Source organism: Corvus hawaiiensis, chromosome 5, assembly GCF_020740725.1.
Source record: "Corvus hawaiiensis isolate bCorHaw1 chromosome 5, bCorHaw1.pri.cur, whole genome shotgun sequence".
Classification (NCBI taxonomy): domain Eukaryota; kingdom Metazoa; phylum Chordata; class Aves; order Passeriformes; family Corvidae; genus Corvus; species Corvus hawaiiensis.
The window spans coordinates 9169078-9189054 of record NC_063217.1 but is presented as its reverse complement, the minus strand read 5'-3'; the positions used below and the strand labels follow the sequence as shown (position 1 = coordinate 9189054).

Sequence of the window (19977 nt, the reverse complement as noted above, 5' to 3'; positions counted from 1 at the left end):
AGAACTTGAAAGCCAGTTATTCTGAACTGCAGGATGCTAAATAACCCTCTCACAGTGGATGTACATTTTGTCACAGTGAAGTCACTTCTCTTCCTGGCATGTTGCTCAGCTTTTAAGGTTCTTCAGCCTTTCATGGCAGCTGCTACTGGCATGGGGAATGTTTTATGTTTAGAGAAGTGAGTTGGGATGTTATTTACTGAAATAAGAGGACAACAGTCTGGATACTTAGGTGATGTTACAGCCAGTGCAGTTAAGGGGAATCTTTGAAAGTGCAAAAGTCCTGCAGCATGAATCAGTTATGTCCCTGCCCTAAGTGAATGGTAAAACCAGATCTGTAGTATTTACAGCATATGCAGATGACTTTAGCAAAAACAACCCCGTGCCTGCACCTTTATTCCAGAATAGCAGATGTTCTATGTGTGCCTGTGTGGTAGAAAGCAGGTCTTTGTGGGATAACCGAGTCCCTTTTGAGTAAGTAGACATGGATGCCAGAATGAGCTTGGCTGCCTTGGCCCAATGTTGTCCCATGCTAACATATCCTCTAAACAGAGCCAATTCCTGCAGTGCTCCTGCAGGAATTCTGCTTTTGGTACCCACACAGGCTCCCTGGGAAGGCTTGGCCATGTGGCACCAGTCTTCTTGCAGGCTTTCTCTGGGAACCTCCCTTGGTTTCTGTGTAAGTGGTTATGCTGCAAATATCTACTTGTACAAACCAGTACAGCTCTTCTGACTGTAAACTGAAGAGTGTAGTGTGCTGTTACTTGGCTCTGTTCCTGATGGGCAGGAGTTTTATGTATCCCGAAGAGACAGAGGATGCTGGGGAGTATGGAGATGAGCTCCATCTTCCAAAACACAAGAAGTCACATGAAGTCTACGAAAAGGGGCATCTGAAGTGGGTCAGTTTGTTGAATTTATGGGAACTTTAGAAACACCCCTCATCTCTGATAACATGCCGAACCCCCTTGTCCCTCCAGGTCACAAGTTGTCATTGCTGGCAACACTGTGCAGACTTTTTTCTGAGGTATGCAAGGATAGCTAATGGGATACATGGTTTTGCCATCCCTGAGGCATCCAGTATGAGGCGCAGACTTCCACCAAGATTTTAACCTCAGCAGCCATGTGCTTTCTCCCCCTTACACCACCTCCCCATGTACCTTGTTGTTGCTGGTCACTGTGGAAGGAACAGCCCCTGACTTTGGGTGATGTTTCGGTGCAGGTGGAGGATGTCTGGTGGTTAAGGCAACTTTTGCTGCTTGAACATTGTGCCCTATTTCTTTTAGTAAGCCTGGTGGATTTGTCCTTCAGGCCAAATATGGGCCATGGGCCATCAACAGGAGTATAGGAATACACCATAGCTATCACTGTAAGTGGATTCAACACAACATCTGAGAGCCTTGCATCAAAGTTAATTAATTCCTTTTTTGTACATCAATTCTATACCTCAAGTCATTCAGTTATTTCAGCTGACTATGAAAACAATTTAAAGCAAAGGAGCACATCAGTAGCTCCTCCTTCTGCCATTGTGGCAGAACATGTATCAAATTAAGAAGGTCCAGCCAACTATCTGCCAGGAAAGCTCTTCCCTATTATCAAATAAATCCCTCTAAACAAATGTAGCAAATGTTTAAGATTGTATTCAATTAATGGTACTAAAAAAAACCCAAAAAATGGAAAGCAAGCCCAGCAACCTGAACAAATAAATGGCTTTGAGATTCTACTGAAGGTTTCATCCTCTATTCAGATTATGAAGATGTATCACTTGTTTTTGTCAGATTTCTCATTCTTATTGTATATAAAACCCACCAGCTGGTGTGGGCCATAAAACAAATATGAATGTTTATTATGAGCCAACTGACATTGGCAAGGGTATAAGAGTTAAATCCTGTGACCTTCTGAAGGTTGAAATACAATAAACTACAGATTAATTGGCATTGCAAAACAAAAACATGAGCCTATGCTCTGTATGTTAATCTTTGCTGTCCTAATGCGCTAGGATTTTTTTCACAAAGCATATACATTTATACTTCATGGAGTATTAAAAAATTATATATATTTATAGGGAGAGAATGTAAAACAAATTTTGTTTTCCTGTAGTAGAATATTAATTTATGCAATATTCCATAAGTAATTTTTAAATACAGTAAAATTTCTTGTCCTGGTTGTATAATGGAGGTCATGGCCAGTGGGGGACAAAGTTCTGTGTATAAACTCAAAGCAAATTGTAGTGGCAGATGCTCAGAAGGGAGCAGGTTGGACTCTTGGCTGCCAGTAGTGCTTGCTCTGAATTGCAGTAACAGCAGACAGGGGCTGTGTTCTGGGAACTTCCATAGTACTGCCTTTCTCCCTGTGCCCTGGTGAGCTACAAACCAGCACAGGAAGAAGCTTGTTAGGAAGTTCCTGAGCTCCGGCTTGGACAAACCACTGTTGGATAACAGGCTGACTGAGAGTGGGCAGCATGTGTCACACACAGTGTAAAGGAAACCTCCGTGTTTGAAAAGGTAAGCAAATTGCTCTTACTCTACCCAGTATAAATGCATCCCTGTCAAGACAGAGCTGTGTCGTTCTTAATACGCAGTACAGCTTCAGAAAGACCAAACACTGGGGAAGTAGAAGTTTGATGTCTTCCTGCCGTTTATGCATCTGGTGTCATACTTGTAGCCCTAACAGAAAACTTGCTTTGTATTTCCCAGCAGATTCCCATGTATATACATAGGTTTACACACACACAGAGTATCTTCCTAACTTCTTTGGCTTCAAAATTGCCTTTTTATGTTTTCATTTATCAGTTTGTTTATGGGACCAAGTGTAAGTGGGATGCTGCTTGCCGTATTTGGGAGCATTATATTTATCCTTGTGAGTTTGCTGATTTTAATACTACACTTAGGAAAATCTGAGTTTTAATACATGTATATTTTGGGGTAACTTATTACTCAGGAGGATTGATCTGTTACAACTGAGGGAAATGTGAATATTTATAATTACCCATTTAATGAAGTTAAAGGCAGGCTAAGAAAGTGAGTTACGCTTCTTGTCGTAGAATAAGCATGAGATATCTAGAAATCTGAAGATTTTCTCAAGGGAAACCAGCAAGCATTATGAAGCTGTTGGTGCTCCATGAAAATACTTGCTGTAGCATCTCTGCTCTCTTCAGCCTTACGTGCATTTTCACTCCTTATCCCTCTGGCACCTGTACAGAATTGCCTTGCTTGCAACCACCTAGTTATAACTCCAGACATTAATGGATTTGCTGTGGCTGCCAGTACAAATACCTGTTTGTGCCAAGTAGTGTTAGTATCTGCTGCACAACACACACTATTTCTCCCTGATCCCTTGCCAGCCCACCCGCTCCTGTCTAGTCATAGGCCCTGACTGCTCTCTAACCAGCAGCACAAGCACAACTTAGAAGTTCACAGTTCTGAGGCTCAAGCTCTTGTTCTTGTTGCAGTAAGAAGTCACCAGGTCAGGAAAACCCACCCATGCTCCTGTATGTGAAGAATCTTATCACCACGGCTCTAGAATTACCTGTCAGCCCCAGCTGAATGCTTCGGTTTTTCTTTTGTCCTCTATGTGCCTATGGTGACTCTGTTATTTATCATGATGATCAGCAACACCGTCTGATTGAAAGAAGTTAAACTGTTGCACAGTTCAGTGGCCAAACATGTTCTGTCCACCTCGCTTTTCACTTTTTCCTTATTCAGCAGCTCTGCTTACACTGTGTGAGAGAGGAATCTAGCATTGAACTTCCATACGGAAGCAATGTTTTATACAACTGAACATATTTAATCATGCCTGTAGACTTACAGGATTCTTACAGGTTTTAGGCTGTAATGTAATAATTCTATCTGACTTAGGTTTTAAGAACTTGCTCAGAGCCTTTTCCCTTTTTCCCCCTCAAAGACTATTCCTCTTTGTTGGCACTATGTGGAACTTGTTGAGACTTCCTTGCAGTACTTACAGGAAAATATCCCCTAAATACTGTAAAGTACAGGCTTATTCAACTCCATAACATAACTGGGATTTTGATTAGGTTTGAAACTTTTTGTCTTATAAATACGTGTATTGAGTGTTCTGGTATGTTGTATGTAGATCTAAATAATCAAGTTTTTTGCTATTTTATAATGGTTGGTAGGTCTTACAGAGAATATTCCTACTAATTTTTATTTGGAAGATCCAAGTCTCTGCTCTGTCTTATTTAAAGATTTGACCCATATCTCAATGGAAACCAGTGTTTTCTATGAGAGTTGCTCCATTTTGTGTAAATAATTATTTTGCCCAAAGAACCAGTTGCTGATCATGTACCTGGACAGAATGGACACAGGACAACATCATTCAAGGTGATACTGAATCAGGCAGAGCAGAGGCTTGAGCCCAAGTTTGCAAAGCTCTGTGTTTTGGTGAAAACTTTCTAGATTTGCATAGAAATTCCATCCTAAGAAAGCTATTTGACAAGAGCTGAGCTCAGAAGTTTGTACCTCTTTTCCCCTCACCCCCAAAATTTTCATCAAATTATATTAAGCATGCTTTTTTTTTTTTTAATTGCAAGCTGGCTGTAATCAACGCTGAATCTACTGAGCAAGGACAAAGATTACTTTGGTACAATTGCCTCTTAGGAATCTTACATGAGAGTCAGAGATTGCCCAGAATGATGTGTGGAAAATGATGATAGACAAAAAAGGTTCATTTTACTGTGGCAGTTGAAGTGAGGGGTAAAGTCAAGTCACCTTAGTTTTCTACTGTCTGTGCTTAAAACCATGAGAATTTACAATCCTTCTTTCATCAGAAGAGCTCCAGCAAACCCATCTGACCCTTTTTTCAGCTGTGAGGTTAATGCACTGTGACGGCTGCAGCGGTGTCAGTTCCACAGGCTGTTGTAGGAGCAGCCCTCTTCAGATTAGTTTGGTAGAAGTGTAATCAGGGTTATTTTGCATGATGTGCTCTGAAATCCAACACACATCAATGCAGAGGAACTTTCAGTTGGAGTTCTACATTAGGAATACTTGATAAAAACAAAAGATGAAGAAAGAGGTCTTTTCTTTGAATTGTTTGACTGTAACACAAACACCACCACAAGCTTAGGGTTGAGCAGCTGCTCTTCAATGGGGAGTCATGGTGTTGTTTCTGGGAGTCAATCATGTTTCTGATTTGTTTCCTACCAGAGGATAGATTTGCTAGCTTAGGCCTTTTGCAGTCTCCAACAACTTTGGAGATTGTTTCTCTCTCTGCTTCGGTCTCCTGTGTCTCAGCACCACTGAATGAACTTCACCTTCGCAGTTGATGGATCCGGGTCCAGGTTCTCTTCCTCCTGTATTCTGAGACAGAGAGATGATCATCTTGGTTTTCTAAGATTAGATGGGAGTGCATTAGGTCTATTGCACATATTTAAGCAAAATTAATTAATGTGTTTTTTGACAGTTTACAGTGTCTGTGATTTTTTTCATCCATGATTATGGTTTTCTTAAAGCTCCAGCATCTTGGATTGATCTGACTTTTAACTGTAGGAGCAGAAAATGTTTTTAGCTAATGAGATGGCATAGACATGTAAAGGTGAATTCTAAAAGCTACAACATAAAATAAATAGACTGTAAAATTTCATGGTTTACGAGAAATTGTAATGCAAGATGTTTGAATAGTTAAGAGCCTTTTTCAGTCTTAACACTATTTAATTTTATCTTTTGCCTTTTCCTTTCTCTAAACTTGTTTCTTATTCATTTAAATACTTATTTCTCTTAATTTCTCTGCTGTTTTTTCTGAGCATGCTTTTAATGTTTTCTTCTAAAATTTATTTCTGTAGTCTGTCTCATTAATCCCTTCCTTCCCTTCCTCCTCCTCTTTGATGTTTGTGCTGTGGACTTCATCCGTTTCCCAGCAGACTTCTCCAAACTCTCATTGCATGATAAAGCACCGGGCCAATTAGCCCACGAACAAGGTTTTCCCTCCCTTCCTTGTCCAAATCCCCGAAGCACAGGCAGATAATGCTTTAGAGACTGGATATTGCTATTTGCTGCAGCATGCAGAGCTAATGGAGCAGCATAGCCTGGAGAAGGACTGTAACATAAAAAGCCTGTGGATGCGGTGCTGTTGCCCTGCTTCCAGCACATCTTCAGGCTCATGCTTGGGGTTTAATTTGTGTAACACACTCTCTGCTCCTTGCATTGAAGCTTTATCCCCTCATGAGAGTGCTCTTCAGAGAGTATTTCAAAAGCCTGTTCTATAAAAAGCCCAGTGACTCAATCCTTAATGTGTGTAAGTCAGAGAGGCCGCTCCCAGGGTTGGGAGAGATGAGACTGGTGAGGGGAACCAAGGGGTGGGATCCTCTTGCCACCGGGGCTTGTATGGGCTCGGAGAGATCAAGTCATCAGGACTTCATCCTTCCTGCCAGGGGTGAGCACTTTGGCTCCAGTTCAGGATTGCATTTTATTTCTAAGAGCATGGTCTCACAACTTTGTGTTTGTAGTCAGTGTAAGGCCATTTTTAGTCAGCTGGAAGGAAAGGCATTGGGGTAGTGGCCCAAAGTTCCCTATTTTAAATGTTATTTCAGTGCTGCACCACTGTATGATGTTGTGCAAGACATCCCTCTCCTGATTTCTCCCCACACACTGACTGTAGCTGGGTGATGAGGATTAAAGCAATTACATTTGTACAGCATTTTGAATGTTGAAAGCTGTTACATAACCAAGTGTTACTATTTGGGGGTGTGCTGCAGTGCAGCAGATCCTGGTGCGAGCAGTTGGGATGTTGGGAGGGCACTAAACCCCTGAGGCAATGGGGCACGGGACTGGCTGTGCACCTCTGCTGATGAGTCACTGTCTGGGGAAAAATGTGCCCTTTAGCCACTCTACTGATGCGTTAATTTAGTGAATCAGCTGACATGACACCAGCGTGGAGGCAGAGAGAGTCTCTGCTGCAGGAGAGTGTTCTGTGGAGAGGGCTGTTACTGTTTCTGTACATTGCTAATAAGTCGTGAATTATTTTTTACAAAAACAAAGTTTTCAAATTAATTCATCTGTCAGTCAAGTGATTCTGTAACCATGAATTATGGATTATATGATTATTATTAGTTTAAGGTCATTATTTATCAAAATTTGGTGGGTGTTTTTTGGCTTTTTTTTCAGTTTTTCTTTCTATTTAGCATAGAGGCAAATCCATGCAAGATTAATTAAGAAATAACTTTTTCAGCATTGCACTTACAGGGCAACAACAGAAAAAAATAGGGGGAATAAAAAAAAGAAAAAATAACCCTGTCCCTCCTCCCGAAAAACCAAAACAAACAAAAAAAGCCTCTCAAAGAAACCCAAACCAAAAATTAAACAGCTGATAAGAAAAGCTGCTTTCTGTTGATGAGTTCCAAAGTCCTTGTGGGGAGGTTGTGTTGGCTTATAATGTCTGTGGACTACCTGTGATCTGAGGGAAGGAGTGATGATGGTTCCAGCTGCTGCAGAAGTGACACATCACGTTGGGATGCTGCAGGGGATGCAGAAACGGCCTGTGCTTTGTGGCTTTTCTGTGAATATTAAAATCAGTAACTATTTGAACCTGGCAGCCCACACTGCAGTACAGTTGATAAAGCATCAGTATCGAATTGGGCATCTTACCAAACCTGCTTCCACCAGATCTGCAGAGGGAGACCTGGTGGCACAGAGCTTGAATAACTTCCTACATTTTGCTGTCTTCAAAATGAGTGAGAATCACTGGACAGTTAATTCTCTGAAAACACAATCTTTGTAGAGACAAGTTTTAAACAGGAACATTGTTGTTGGTTCATGTTTTCGCTTTTTGTTTCGGATATATGTGATAACCCAAGGAGCCTCCTGGATGGAGAACATGGGCATGCTCCGTCAGGCTTGCCATGGTTTCAGGTCAGAGAAAGTGACACCATGTTTTCAAAAGCTACCTTATAAACTGATATTAGGAGTAAGTTTCACTGGGCAAGATACATGTAGTGTCTAGGGAGATTGCAGAGAAGGAAAAGCATTGGAAAGGAGTATCTCTTGGCTCCATTGTTATTAATGCTTGACTTAAGCTGGCAGTCCTACATCTCCCTGCTGCTGAAGGGAATCCTGCCTTTGAAGTAGGAATTTGTAGCCTTGTGTCCCCACAGAACATTTCTGGTGAACTGTTCCCAGGGATGAGGTGAAGGCTTCTATGTGCAATCTCCTTTTTTTCACCACATTGGTCATTTCTCTGCACATCAACTTCTGGTTTTGGGTTACTGGCCCTGTAGGTGTAACTTGTATCAGACCACTCAATTAATTAAGTGAAGGATAGCTTCCTTAAGCTAGTTCAACTTTTAAGTAGTTTCAGAGAGGCCTGTAAAAGCTGAGTCAAATTCTAAGTTCTCTTTGGTTTTATTAATCTGCTTTTGGAGCAATTTCTTGCATTGAATGCTATATCCTTTGTACTTTTAATTTGACAGATGTTGCAATGTGACAAACACATGAAAGCTGGTCATGGTTATGTTGGAACAAAACAGTGGATTTTCATTTAATTATCTTCTTTCTGCCTGTAGCTATAGCCCTCTTAACCTCTGCATTAACTGCACCATATATTTTGTTGTTTGATAGTATGCTCCTTGAGGCAGGGATCTTGCTTGTCAGGTTTATAAATCAGCAATTGCATGGCTTGCAAACTGTAAATAATACTCAGAAAGAAGCTGCATACAGGGAACTTGGGTAAATGCACCAAGCAGCTCATGTTCACTGTGTCCATGGGTTCCTTCTGGATACAACTTGCTTTGCCCTCATTAGATTTTTACCAACTTAATTAAGCAGTCAGCTTCATCATTTCTACACTTGTAACTCCAGACTCTTTGAGGTCATGTCAGCCTGTTGTGAGCAGAAAGAGCTCAACAGAAGGGAGCCCGCTACCTTCTGCCTTGCCAAAACCAAATCATTTCCCTGCTTGTCTTTTATGGGAGGCTGGAGAGCTCACAGGAGACATAAACAACTGAAACATGCTGTTCACGATAATGGGTGTGTTCTTTCTCTGCTAAGCCATGTACACTTGATTTTGTGGTTTTGCTGTAGTTACTGGTGACTTCCATTAAGAGTCCTGATAATTTAGCAGATGGTAATCAGGCTTCAGGTTTATTACCTGTATAGTTGCTTGCCTAACTGCAGCAAAGCAGTTGGCCTTTCTGTAGGAAGGCTGAAGAGGCTGGGAATGATCTCCACTCTAAGCTTGTTTTGGGCAGCACTGACAAAAACACCTGTGATCCAGCTCTGCTTTAATAATCTCTTGTCTTCTTACTTTATTTTGCTTATCTCCTTTTCCCTGCCACTTGCATTTGACTAAGATAGATTTTATTTTGATTCCAAAGCTCTCATGGGCCATTTTAGTGCCTGATGTGCTCTGCCCAAACGTGAGTGCCTGGCAGAGAAGGGGGGAGTTGAGCCCTTCTGGGCATCCTGAACTCACTCAGCTGCTGTTTGCAAAGCACCTGGAGAAATGCAGATGAAAGCAGCTGCTGTTACATTTTATTCTCCCTACTTCCTTGAGGATCTGGTAATCACACGTTTGGTTTTATTCCCTTTTGATTTATGTTCCCTTTTGTTGCTGTGTTTCTGACAGATCCTCCTGACTGGGTTCCAGATGAAGTCTGCAGCTACTGCACTGCGTGCAAGGCTCCTTTCACAGTCATTCGCAGGAAGCACCACTGTCGGAGCTGTGGCAAGGTAATGACTCAGTCAAACATGTGAGGAAGTACCCACCAAAGAGAGCAGCAAATTCATGTGGACCACAGAAACTCAGCTGCACAGCAAAATGTGCATGCTCAGCCAGGGTTCTCAGTTCGCAGGTGCTTTTGTGTGCCTTGGCTGCCAACTCTCAGCCTATGTTTCCAAAGGGTTGGGGAGGGGTTTGACTTTTATACAGCAATAAGCTGTGTAAAGCTGAAGGCAGAATTCCCTTCTTGAGATCCTAGAACACTCCCCACCCCAACACAGAGTCACTCTGGACTACTGCTGTAAGCTCTAATGAGCCAGGGCAGCCTGCACTGCCAGGGGTGATGCACACACAGCTGAGCTGCAGGGACAGTATAGTATGTCCCTTTGCTTTCTTTCCAAACCTTTGCAGGATCACTGTGGTGTGTAGGGCTGCTGCTTTGCAAGTTTGTGGGGGAGGAAGAGGGAGCGAGGAAGAAAAAAAGCAGTCATGTACCTCAGGAAGCCAGAAATCTGCAGTCCCATTTCGCTTGCTGGCTGGTGTGCCAGTTAAAAAGGGAAAGGGTGGAGAAGCTGCTTTTGTTAACCATGTAGTGGACTTGCAGGAGTATGAAATTTGGAGATATTCACAAATATTCCCCTAGTCTTCCTTTAAAACCAGGGGAGAGATGCTTCTTTGCACCTCTGATGAAACTGCCTTCCCCTGTGACCTGCAGAGGTGGACAGGTCTGCCTTGGCTACTGTCAGTGCTGGGCACCCTCACCAGAGGGACTGAGCCCAGCCAGATAAACTGGTCATTGGGCAGGGATTGCCTGCAGAGGCCCTTCACTTGCTGTGCTGAGGACGGTGGTGGTGCCAGCTCATACAATCTTCTCTCCTCTCCTTTGAAATCAATTTTGTCCCATTCTGTTCTTCAGAGGAACTGAAGAGAAATTTCCCTCTTGTTTTTCAGATCTTCTGTTCCCGCTGTTCCTCCCACTCTGCTCCATTACCTCGTTATGGCCAGATGAAGCCTGTCCGTGTCTGCACTCACTGTTACATGTTCCATGTCACTCCTTTCTATAGTGACAGAGCTGGTATCTGACATATTAAACTACTGGTGTGTCTTCTGGAGTCTTACACGGACTGATACATTTGACCTAAGCCAAGACTTGAAAGAGGGACCCAATGAGGGCACGTAGGCTTTGACATCCATTATTATAAATTTTGTACAGACAGTTTTTATTGCATTTTACTAAGCTGCTAAAGGGAACTATGAAGCGTCTGTAGCTCTAAGGCTACAGTACAGTCTTCCATAAATTTATAACATTAATGTTACGATGCCATATGCAGAACAAATGCACTGTGTGGAAGGAAATAGGGCTCAGAGAATTGCTGCTTATCTTACATGCTAGGAACAGAGTAGCCAGTTAATTAGTCCATCCCAGCAGATCAGTCCCAAAGCTCAGACACTCCTGTGCCCACTGGAATTCCAGCATGGCTGTGGGCATCAGCACTCTCCCACCTGCTGCCATTTAACTTCCCCATTACTAGATTTTCGCTACCTATGCTAGAATTAATAAAAGCAAATCTATTTCAAATCTGTATTGGATATTTACAAAGGCAAAATTTTCTGCGAATCCCATAGAAAGCACTGAAGGCCCTAAAACAGTAATTCCTGTTGCCTTTCATTTACCAAGCAGAGCAATAACTCCAGGTTGTCTTCTAAAAATTTTTACAACTTCCAGTTCCATAGTTTGGAGTTTTGGAGGTATTCATAATCTGAATCATTTATGCTAAATCCTGTTAGTAAAAGTCTAATACAGAGGTTTGGTTTCTATATCAGCATTTAAAACTTAACAAACTTCAGAGGAAGTGGTTACCAAATAAATTAATTCATATTAAAATAGATATTTTTTACAGTTTGGCAGCAAAATTTAGTAGATGAGACAAATTATTTCTCCCATACTGAGATTTTTTAAAATATTTTTTAAAAGGCAAATATATAATGAGGTATCCAAAAGGTCCTACAGAATGGTCAGTCAGAGAAGGGTACTTGTTGTCCACATTTGGCAGAGTAACCATGTAAAATAGTGCATACTGGTACTTCACTCATGCTAACAACTCAGAAGACATTTGTATTTATTTGAAACACTGGGGAATAATTTTTATCTCCACTTGGAGAGGAAAGAAATAAGACTCACACGGATTCATGCTATGATCTTGCATGAACTATTGCAGTAAGAGCTCTCTGAGCACTGAGGTTTCAAAGGCATTTGGACATGCTTTGAGTTGGGCACATGAAAAGCAAGACAGTGTGTGCTGTGGTTACAGAGGAAATGAGATCAAGAGCTCTTTGCTGTGCCCCCTTTCCTGATTCGTGGTGTTACACACTGTGTTTCAAATACAGAAATGGATGAGGAAGTTGTTTGTGGTATCACGCTCGAGAAAGGTTGTCACTCAAAATGATAAGGCAAAACTGGCCAGTGTTAATTTTTTTTTTAAATTTAATTATTTTTGGGGGGACATTCCCTTTGCTCAGTGGTTTACTGTTCAGTGTTAATGAGCCATATAAGGGTGCTGCGGTTTGGCACTACTGTCATTTTGATTCAGATGAAACAGCTTCACTTAGTTTATGTGTAATGCACAAGCCTTATGATGCTGTTTGTAGACAATGTCAGCTCTGATGTGTTATTTTCACCTTATTTATATTTTTTATTATTATTACTTCCCTGAAATCCTTCTCATAAAATCCTTGGGTTGGAGTGTCTGTATTCACCAGAGTTTGGAAAGGCATGGGGTTGGGTGATTGGTGGGACATGGGTAATGCGGTGCAAGCAATGATACTTATTCAGGCTTAAATCTCAGGCTTCACATTGCAATGATTATTGCAGTTTTATTTTTAGGAAAAAAAAAACACACAAGAAATTTAATGCTTCTTTTATAGGATAAAAAAATTGCAACAAACTTCAGTTGTGAAATAAATATGCACAAAAAGTTGCTTCTGTGGAAAAAAATCTTATTTAATGGACTGAATATTTATTTAAGCTTGTTTTTATTTTGTAAATGCTGTAATTCAGAATCATTTCCATAAATATGATATTTAAAGATCTCAGACACTATAGTTTCTTATGTAAATACAGACTCCTATTTCTCTTACTGAAAAGCACAATGACTATATCGATACTAATATACATTTGCCTCAAGGAAGACTTTCATCTTGTAATCTCTTCAGATAATTAAAGTGTCAGGACTTTCTACTTCCATGTGCTGGACTGCTCTTTCATTTTGAGGTCTGTTTACATGGAGTGACAGCTGCCATCCTGTCAAACAAACTGGCCTTAACTCTTTCTCACTTTGCAAATAACATAAAAGAAATTAGTTTAAATTTGAAAAGGGAAGTCACCCATACAGTGAAGGCATGGTAAATCAACGCTGGAATACCAGCCTGTCACTTAGCATTGCCTTGTGCTATCTCTTGCCACCAGCTGAAAATCTCCCTTCCCAAAATATCTTGTGTCAATGGCCACTTCACACATCAGACATATTTGATCTGCTTGTGTCACATCTGAATAATCTTTTCTGTGGGGGATACAAATCTGCAATGAAAACAGCGTTCCTTGGATCTCCGTGCACAGTTATCCTTGGGAAGCATAAATGCCCAGTCCTGCTTTGTTCTGCCCCCTGTATCAGACACAGCTGTTAAAGGTTTTATGAGAATTAATTTTCATTTCCAGAGGACTTAATGCATGGCTTTGGGATGCCATTTCACTGAGCAGAAAACATTACAGTTCCATGACATTGAGATCTCGGCTTCAGTGGTGCAACAATGAGGAAACTTTATGGGAACCTTGGACACAAATGTAAGATTGCATTTGAATTAACATGCATAATATTTATGGTCAAATAATGCTGCCTTCAGGTGTGTATGAATAGGTGAACAGTAGAAATTTATCCTAAAGGGACTTTTTAATCAAAAAGGAGATTTCTCCAGAATACAACAACATGTCCCACAGCAGTTTTCCTCTTGGGGATATCACAATGGGAGTGAACAGGATAATAAGGTAAGAGCAGCATTGGCAAAGGCGGCAATAATTCACCTGGTGCTGGACTCTCCTGTATGGCAATTCCCTTCTGAATCACAGCTGTTTTCAGGGGAAAAAAAAAATTACTTCAGAGTAAACTCTGAAGTGATCCTTTCTAGGTCTGTACAAATTGTACAGTGTTTCTGGCTCTCTCTGGGTTTGTAAAAGCAGGTGCATATCAAGGCTTCCTCACAGTGAAAGGAATTTCAGTAAAACACCTCTGCTTCCAGGGAATACCCCTGTCCAGAACACTCAAACAGACTGGAAAGCTGTCACACAGCATCTCGGTGAGGAGGAACCTGGATGGAAGTGATGGGTGAGAAGTGACCTTTGTGTGTGTTGTCTGAGCTGAAAGAAAGGAGGGAAACAGGCCGTGTGTGGTTGTACCTGTACTTGGGTGGGGAGATGGGAAGGGGGGCTGTGGGAGCAGGAGATCGACTGTAGGAAAGCCTCAAATACAGCCCCATCACAGTCCTGCCTGGAGCTGGAGCAAACCACCAGCTCTCAGTGCCTTGCTGAACTCTCAGTTCATGCAAAGGCAAAGCTGCTGGGGCTGCATCTGCCAGTTTCCGTGGCAACCCCTGATAGCATCTCTCTGCCAGTGCCAAGACTGCAGCACTCTGTTCCTGCACAGGCAGGCATGGAGGCTCCTGCCTTCTGCTTCGTCAGAGGGATTGTGATAGCTCAAACATCTTCATTTGTAACCAAGGTTTGTACTGCAGTCAAATGCTTAGTGTGAACTCTGTTTTCTAATGACAGCATTTCACTGAATTTGGCTTTATGTTGCTTGTTGGGAAGAAATCATCTTTGTAGGCATCCTTTTGACTACTTTTGAGGAGGGTTTAGCTATTTTTCCTTCTCCTCTTTTACCCTTTACCCCACCCCATCACTCAGCTTTCAGTTTCTGCTGTGTATAAACTAGACTTACTGTGTGGCTTCTGTGGATATCTTACACATAGTGAAATATTAAGACAACTCAAAGAGCTTTCATCTTTATTGCTTCCTGATCTTGTGCCTTCAGGTTCCCAGGCACAGGCTTGTTTCAAACCTTCACTTGGTATCCTTGTACCTGCAATAGCATCCTGCCACGCAGGTGCTTTCTGGCTGCCTTAGCTGCCATGGGTCTTGCACCAAGGTGTTTAAGTTCTGCGGTATTCCTTTACTTTGTGGAGGAAAAAGGATAGATCTTAATTCTCAGGTTTTAATAGCTGTTAATAAATTACAGATATTTCCATTTGGCTCTTTTTTTCTTTGCTCTTAAACCAAAAAATGGCAAAATAATAGGCCAGAAGGATGAAGAGGAGAAGACTTGTTAAAGCAGACCTGGAAGTGTGAAGATGATGTTTTAATGAAGTAATTGGTCTCTTTGAAAACAAGCTGTAACTGCATCTGCTAGGAATGCTGGTGCTCATGCATAAAACAAACTGGGCAATTAGTCTTTCATGAACTCATTTCATTTCTTGTTTTCACTAAACATGAAGGCTCTGAAGTGTAAAGAATGATTTTCCCTCATGTTTCACTCAAAGGCATAAAGCTGATTTTTCTTCTCAGTTTTTCTCTGCAAACAGTCACCAGCCTGTTGGGGCTCTGACTGAGCTTGTCTGCAAAAGAGAAAGTCCCGTGTCCAAAGCAGCCAACAGTGGGGCCTCCCACTCCTGAGGAGCACTGAGAGGTGCCTGTGAGCACAAGTGACTACAGAGGGGCTGTTGCTCATGTCCAGCTGCTGAGTGATGCTCCCATCTGCTCTTTCTCATGAGCATGAGGTGTCTGACACAGCCCAGGATGTGAGGGACTGCTGTGCCCGGGAATGGCAGACCCAGCAAGCATTGAACTGTAACGACCTCACATAATACAGAGATTTTATTTTCTGAAAATAACCCCAGGCCAGGCACTCACACCACTTAAGCAAGCACTTTTAAACTCATGTCTTACTCTAGAAAGTCTTATTTATGTATTTCTGCACTTTTACATAGTTCTTCACAGGGCAATAAAATGTTGGTGTTACTGCCATGACTTTTATTCACGGAGTTAATAAAAAAGATATAAAACAGCAGCAGGGAGGGTGTTTGAGGTGACTGCTTTCTGAAATGTGTAGTATTTCAGCAGTGGCCAGCTTTCAGATTTTTAGCTGAAAAAATTGGTTCCAGTGGGATTGTCAGTACAGTGGAAGATGATGATGATCAGAACTAGTCCTGAACAGCATTTGTGCTGGTAACCTCTCTGATGATGTCCTGTAAAACATGTTAAAAATGTCTGTCTTTCATAAGAGGGGTGTCTGAAAATGATGCACAAGTGCCTCAGCCTTTTTGGACAGTTTGGAGAAATTGTCCCTCAGCATTCCAGGACAGGGCCAGTGGCTCTGCATGGACTGTCCCACTCAGACCCTCGGTCATGAGAAGGCACCTGTCAGGTATGTTAAGAGCATTGAGACTGTCCTGGCTTTACTACTGAAGAACCTGTACCATGACATCTTCCTCTGTGTTTGGGGAGCCTCTGAGATCAAATTTTGAGGCACTTGATAATTATTTTTTCTGGTCAGGACCATTCGTGATTGCTGCTTCACTAGCAGCTTTTCTGTTTATTATGCAGCAGTAAAGCCTGCTGGTCTCGGGTTGTTTTTGGTTTTTTAAATTGATTTCACTTTCTTTGGCTTATCTGCAGAAAGCTGGAAATTAATAATTGAAGATATAAACAGAAAAATAATCACTTCTGCAAATTCATAAATATATTTAAAAGAAACTACCCCATGATGCTCTCAAACATTGGGAAATTCTACAGTAAAAACTGAACCCCAAGTAGTCCAAAAGTCTTGGGTGTCTGTCTAAACCATCTGCTTTTGTCTAGGAGGACTTGTAGCTGGTGGAAAACTACAGGTTTTGGGGACCAAAACTTACAGGTTTGAACCAATGATTGTAACTTCTTTGTCTAGAAATAGCTCTTCCTTAATTTAAAAAAATAAGGAAATTGCTATACTTCCCATGTAAAGAACCTCTGTTCAAATAAGAAAATTCAACTAATTTGTTCCAAGTGTCTTGGAACAAAATATAAAGCTACCACAAATTCATTCAGTAACCTTTGTTATATCCTCTCACTGCCATGTCTTCTAGAGTTTCTTTCAGGACAGAACACCAGCCTTGCTTGGAGAACAAAGTAGGAAAACCTTGCCCATCTGTACCCCTGACAGGTGTTTTCCTCTGTCATGTTTGTTTCTCACATTCTGCTTTCTGCCCCTTCTCTTGCTTTTTCCTCTTTAAAGCAATGTTGTTGGTGTTAGACTCTAAACTGAGTCTCAGGGAAAATGTTTCCATATTTCTTTCCTGTAGGGAGCGTTTGAAATATGTCTGTGTCTACTGTCTCTCAAAAAGGTGCTTTGTGAAAACCTGAGGATGCAGACTTGCATCCAGATGCTGCCTCCACGCAACTTTTGACTTACACTGGAACAAGAACAAAGTAGATGCAGCAGTAAAGAATCCAAAATTCAGGCTGGTGTAAAGTGTGAAAGCTTAAGGGTATCTTGAGTGCTTACTGAAAGTACCCAAGACAAGAGCCAGCCTCTGCCACCGCCAGGCATGAGCCGTGAGCCTGCAGGTGGTGCAGCCCTGACCTGGGGACCTGGGACCTGTGCAGGCTGGAGGGAGAAGCCAAGGAGCTGACAGCCCAAGGGACGCTGCCTAAAGGGTTTTTTTCCTCGACTGTTTTGCTAAAGGCAACTCCCAGGAGGAATGCAAGGTGTTATCTTACCTAGTGCATTGAGGGTATTTTCAAGGAGCTTGGAGAAAAACCCATTTGATGTGCTACTTCTCTCTTCCCAACCAGTGTTAAAGAAACACTCACTGTTCCTTGGCAGGTGGAGGGGACAGAGAGGCTGTTATCTTTTTGCTTGTTGATTATATTTTTATGTGTATTTTCTGCTTGCTTGCTGCAGTAAGAAATGAAGAAAGTACTCACTTGAAAATCTCAAATTCCCATTCATGCAAGAAATAATTCTCATAATGTGTTCTAATTGCAGAGTGCAAATAAATACTCGTCATTAAATAATATTAGGTTGTTTTTAAACAGAAAACTCATTAACCCCAAATCAAGCAATTATGAAATCACTTGCTCTGAGAACAAATAGCTCAGAAGCCACTGAGAACAGCAGTGCCATGTGATAAAACCCTCTGCCTCATGTGCTTTCCAGTGCCTTCCCAAGGTTCAGATGTTGTCACAGCATTAGCTGCCAGAGGAAATCTGTTCTTGCCAAGTTGTATCTTCTTGGCTGCTCTGTGCTCTTGTGCTGCTGGCGTTTTGCTCCATCAGCCTCTGCAGGGTTGCTTTTATTTGTGATATTTATAAGGTGGTTGAAGCACAAAGGAGGATGGAGCTGAATGGGGGAAGGTGCTGAGCAAGCAGCCTGCTAAAACGTTCCTGGTGTGTTTTGCTGTGAGGGAAAAGCCATGGGAGTGACCAAGGGGTTGGAAATGTCTGGAGTTGCAGTCCATTGAATGTATCAGAGATAATGGTTGCAGACACCGTCAGTAAATGCCTACACTGGGTGCACAGGTCTGGGAAGCCGGGCTGCTCCTGGCAGGGGTCCACAGGGAACTAGTGGCCAGAAGCTGAGCCAGCTTGAACAAACACAGGTGAGAAAGAAGAGCGTAAATCTTGTGCATAACCAGCTGCTGAACAGTGAGCTGATAGTTGTGGTGAACTCCATACCTATGATCACAAGTATTTTTAACAAACACAACATCAGGTGCTTCCTACAGACACAGTGGCGGAGCCACCTGTGTTGGGACTGAGGCAGAAATAAGCACTCAGTGGGGCTGTCCTGTGACAGAGGTCAGGGTCCTGGTCATCTCAGTTTATAAATTGGTTCAGGAAGTTACCAAGAGGAGGGATTTCTCTGTGGGCTGCTGTGCAGGAGAGATGCAGTGGCACAGGCAAAGCCACCCAGTGCTTTCCATCTCCCTGTTTCACCCCGGAGTTAATCCTGCACCAGGGCTGGAATCACACTGGCATTGGACTGTTACAAGCAGCAGGAAAAGAAAGGTAGTGGATCAAACACAAGGAAGAAGGATGCAGGGAGAAATGTGATGTCATTTAGGAGCCCAGTGTCTACAGGAGGGGAAGGAAAATCCCTGAACACAGAAATGGCCCTATGTGCAATTCCCAATCAGCTAAAGGAATCAGTTCCCAGTTTGTCAAGAGCAGTTCTCCTGTCCTTGTGAACTGGCTGTGATTTCCTGCAGCGCTAATCAATACTGGTGTCATGCTGAACACATTGCTCCTGCACAGGCCAGGCTGGGCTCTGGGTACCGTCAGTGTGCCACGTGTGGAAGCTGAGCATGACTGTGTGTGTAGAAACACTGCTTCCACAAACCCTGCCTGCAGCTAGAGAAGAAATGATCCTTCTGCTTTTTTTTCCTTCACAACTGCTGGATACAGAGCAGCAGGCTTGCCTGAGGAATCAGGCATGGAGCACAGTGGGCCAACATTGCACAGACCTTACAGTGAGGTACAACAGAAGATGGAAGTAAACTTCTTACACCACAGAGATTTATTCATATCCTCACCCAGCAGACCACATCAGCTGTGAAGGTCTGGAAGGGGGAGCCATGTCTTTCCTCTGCCTGAGCATGAGAAGCAGCTTCTGCCCCCCACTGCTTCTACCGAGCCCCCGTCCCAGTCCATCCCTTCAGAGATGCTTAGGCTGAAGGGTCTGTTGCGAGCATTTGTTTGGGCGTCCCCACAGCAGAGATGTTGCAACGCTGTGCCACAGTGGAGTCTATAGGATTTTGTATAGTAACTCCTTCCTCAACCGTGCACAGTGCCCCTGATCCTTCCCTGCCAACCACAGTACCAGTACTGGTTACTGTGCCCTCACACTGCTGTATCTATGTTATCTCCATGCTACAGAAGAGCTTATTAAAAACTCAGGAACACAAGATCAGCTCATCCTGTCCTGCTATCTCAAGCATCCATGAATAATCCCTTTCATAAATCACTTGTATCTCATCACAGAGGTAAGTGCAGTTCTTCTTAGAGTACTTAGACCTTAATCTTCTCAGTAGACCAAGGGTTTTAGAAATGCTGAAGTTTCCAGATCCTGATGTTTTAGTGGTCCTTTGAAGCTTAACCTTGGATCTCAAAGTCAGTCATCCCTGTCCTTCCTGCATGCCAGGGGACCCTTTGCTCCCTGCCTGTCACCTGGAGTCTTACTTACAGATGTGTCTGGTGGGAAGAAGAGAGCTGTCTATGCTGCTGTAAAGGGT

At 42.4% G+C, this 19977-nt stretch overlaps 1 protein-coding gene across 4 annotated transcripts in view; it reads left to right on the top strand.

Moving 5' to 3' along the window:
• Nucleotides 1–12898, top strand: part of ZFYVE28 (zinc finger FYVE-type containing 28) — a 151181-nt gene extending 138283 nt beyond the window's left edge. For all 4 annotated transcript variants that reach the window (XM_048303972.1, XM_048303971.1, XM_048303970.1 and 1 more), the window contains 2 exons: nt 9568–9671; nt 10612–12898. In XM_048303972.1, coding sequence (XP_048159929.1) covers nt 9568–9671; nt 10612–10743 — 236 coding nt within the window. In that variant the 3' untranslated portion in view covers nt 10744–12898. The remainder of the gene's footprint in view (nt 1–9567; nt 9672–10611) is intronic.
• Nucleotides 12899–19977: the final 7079 nt, after the last annotated feature.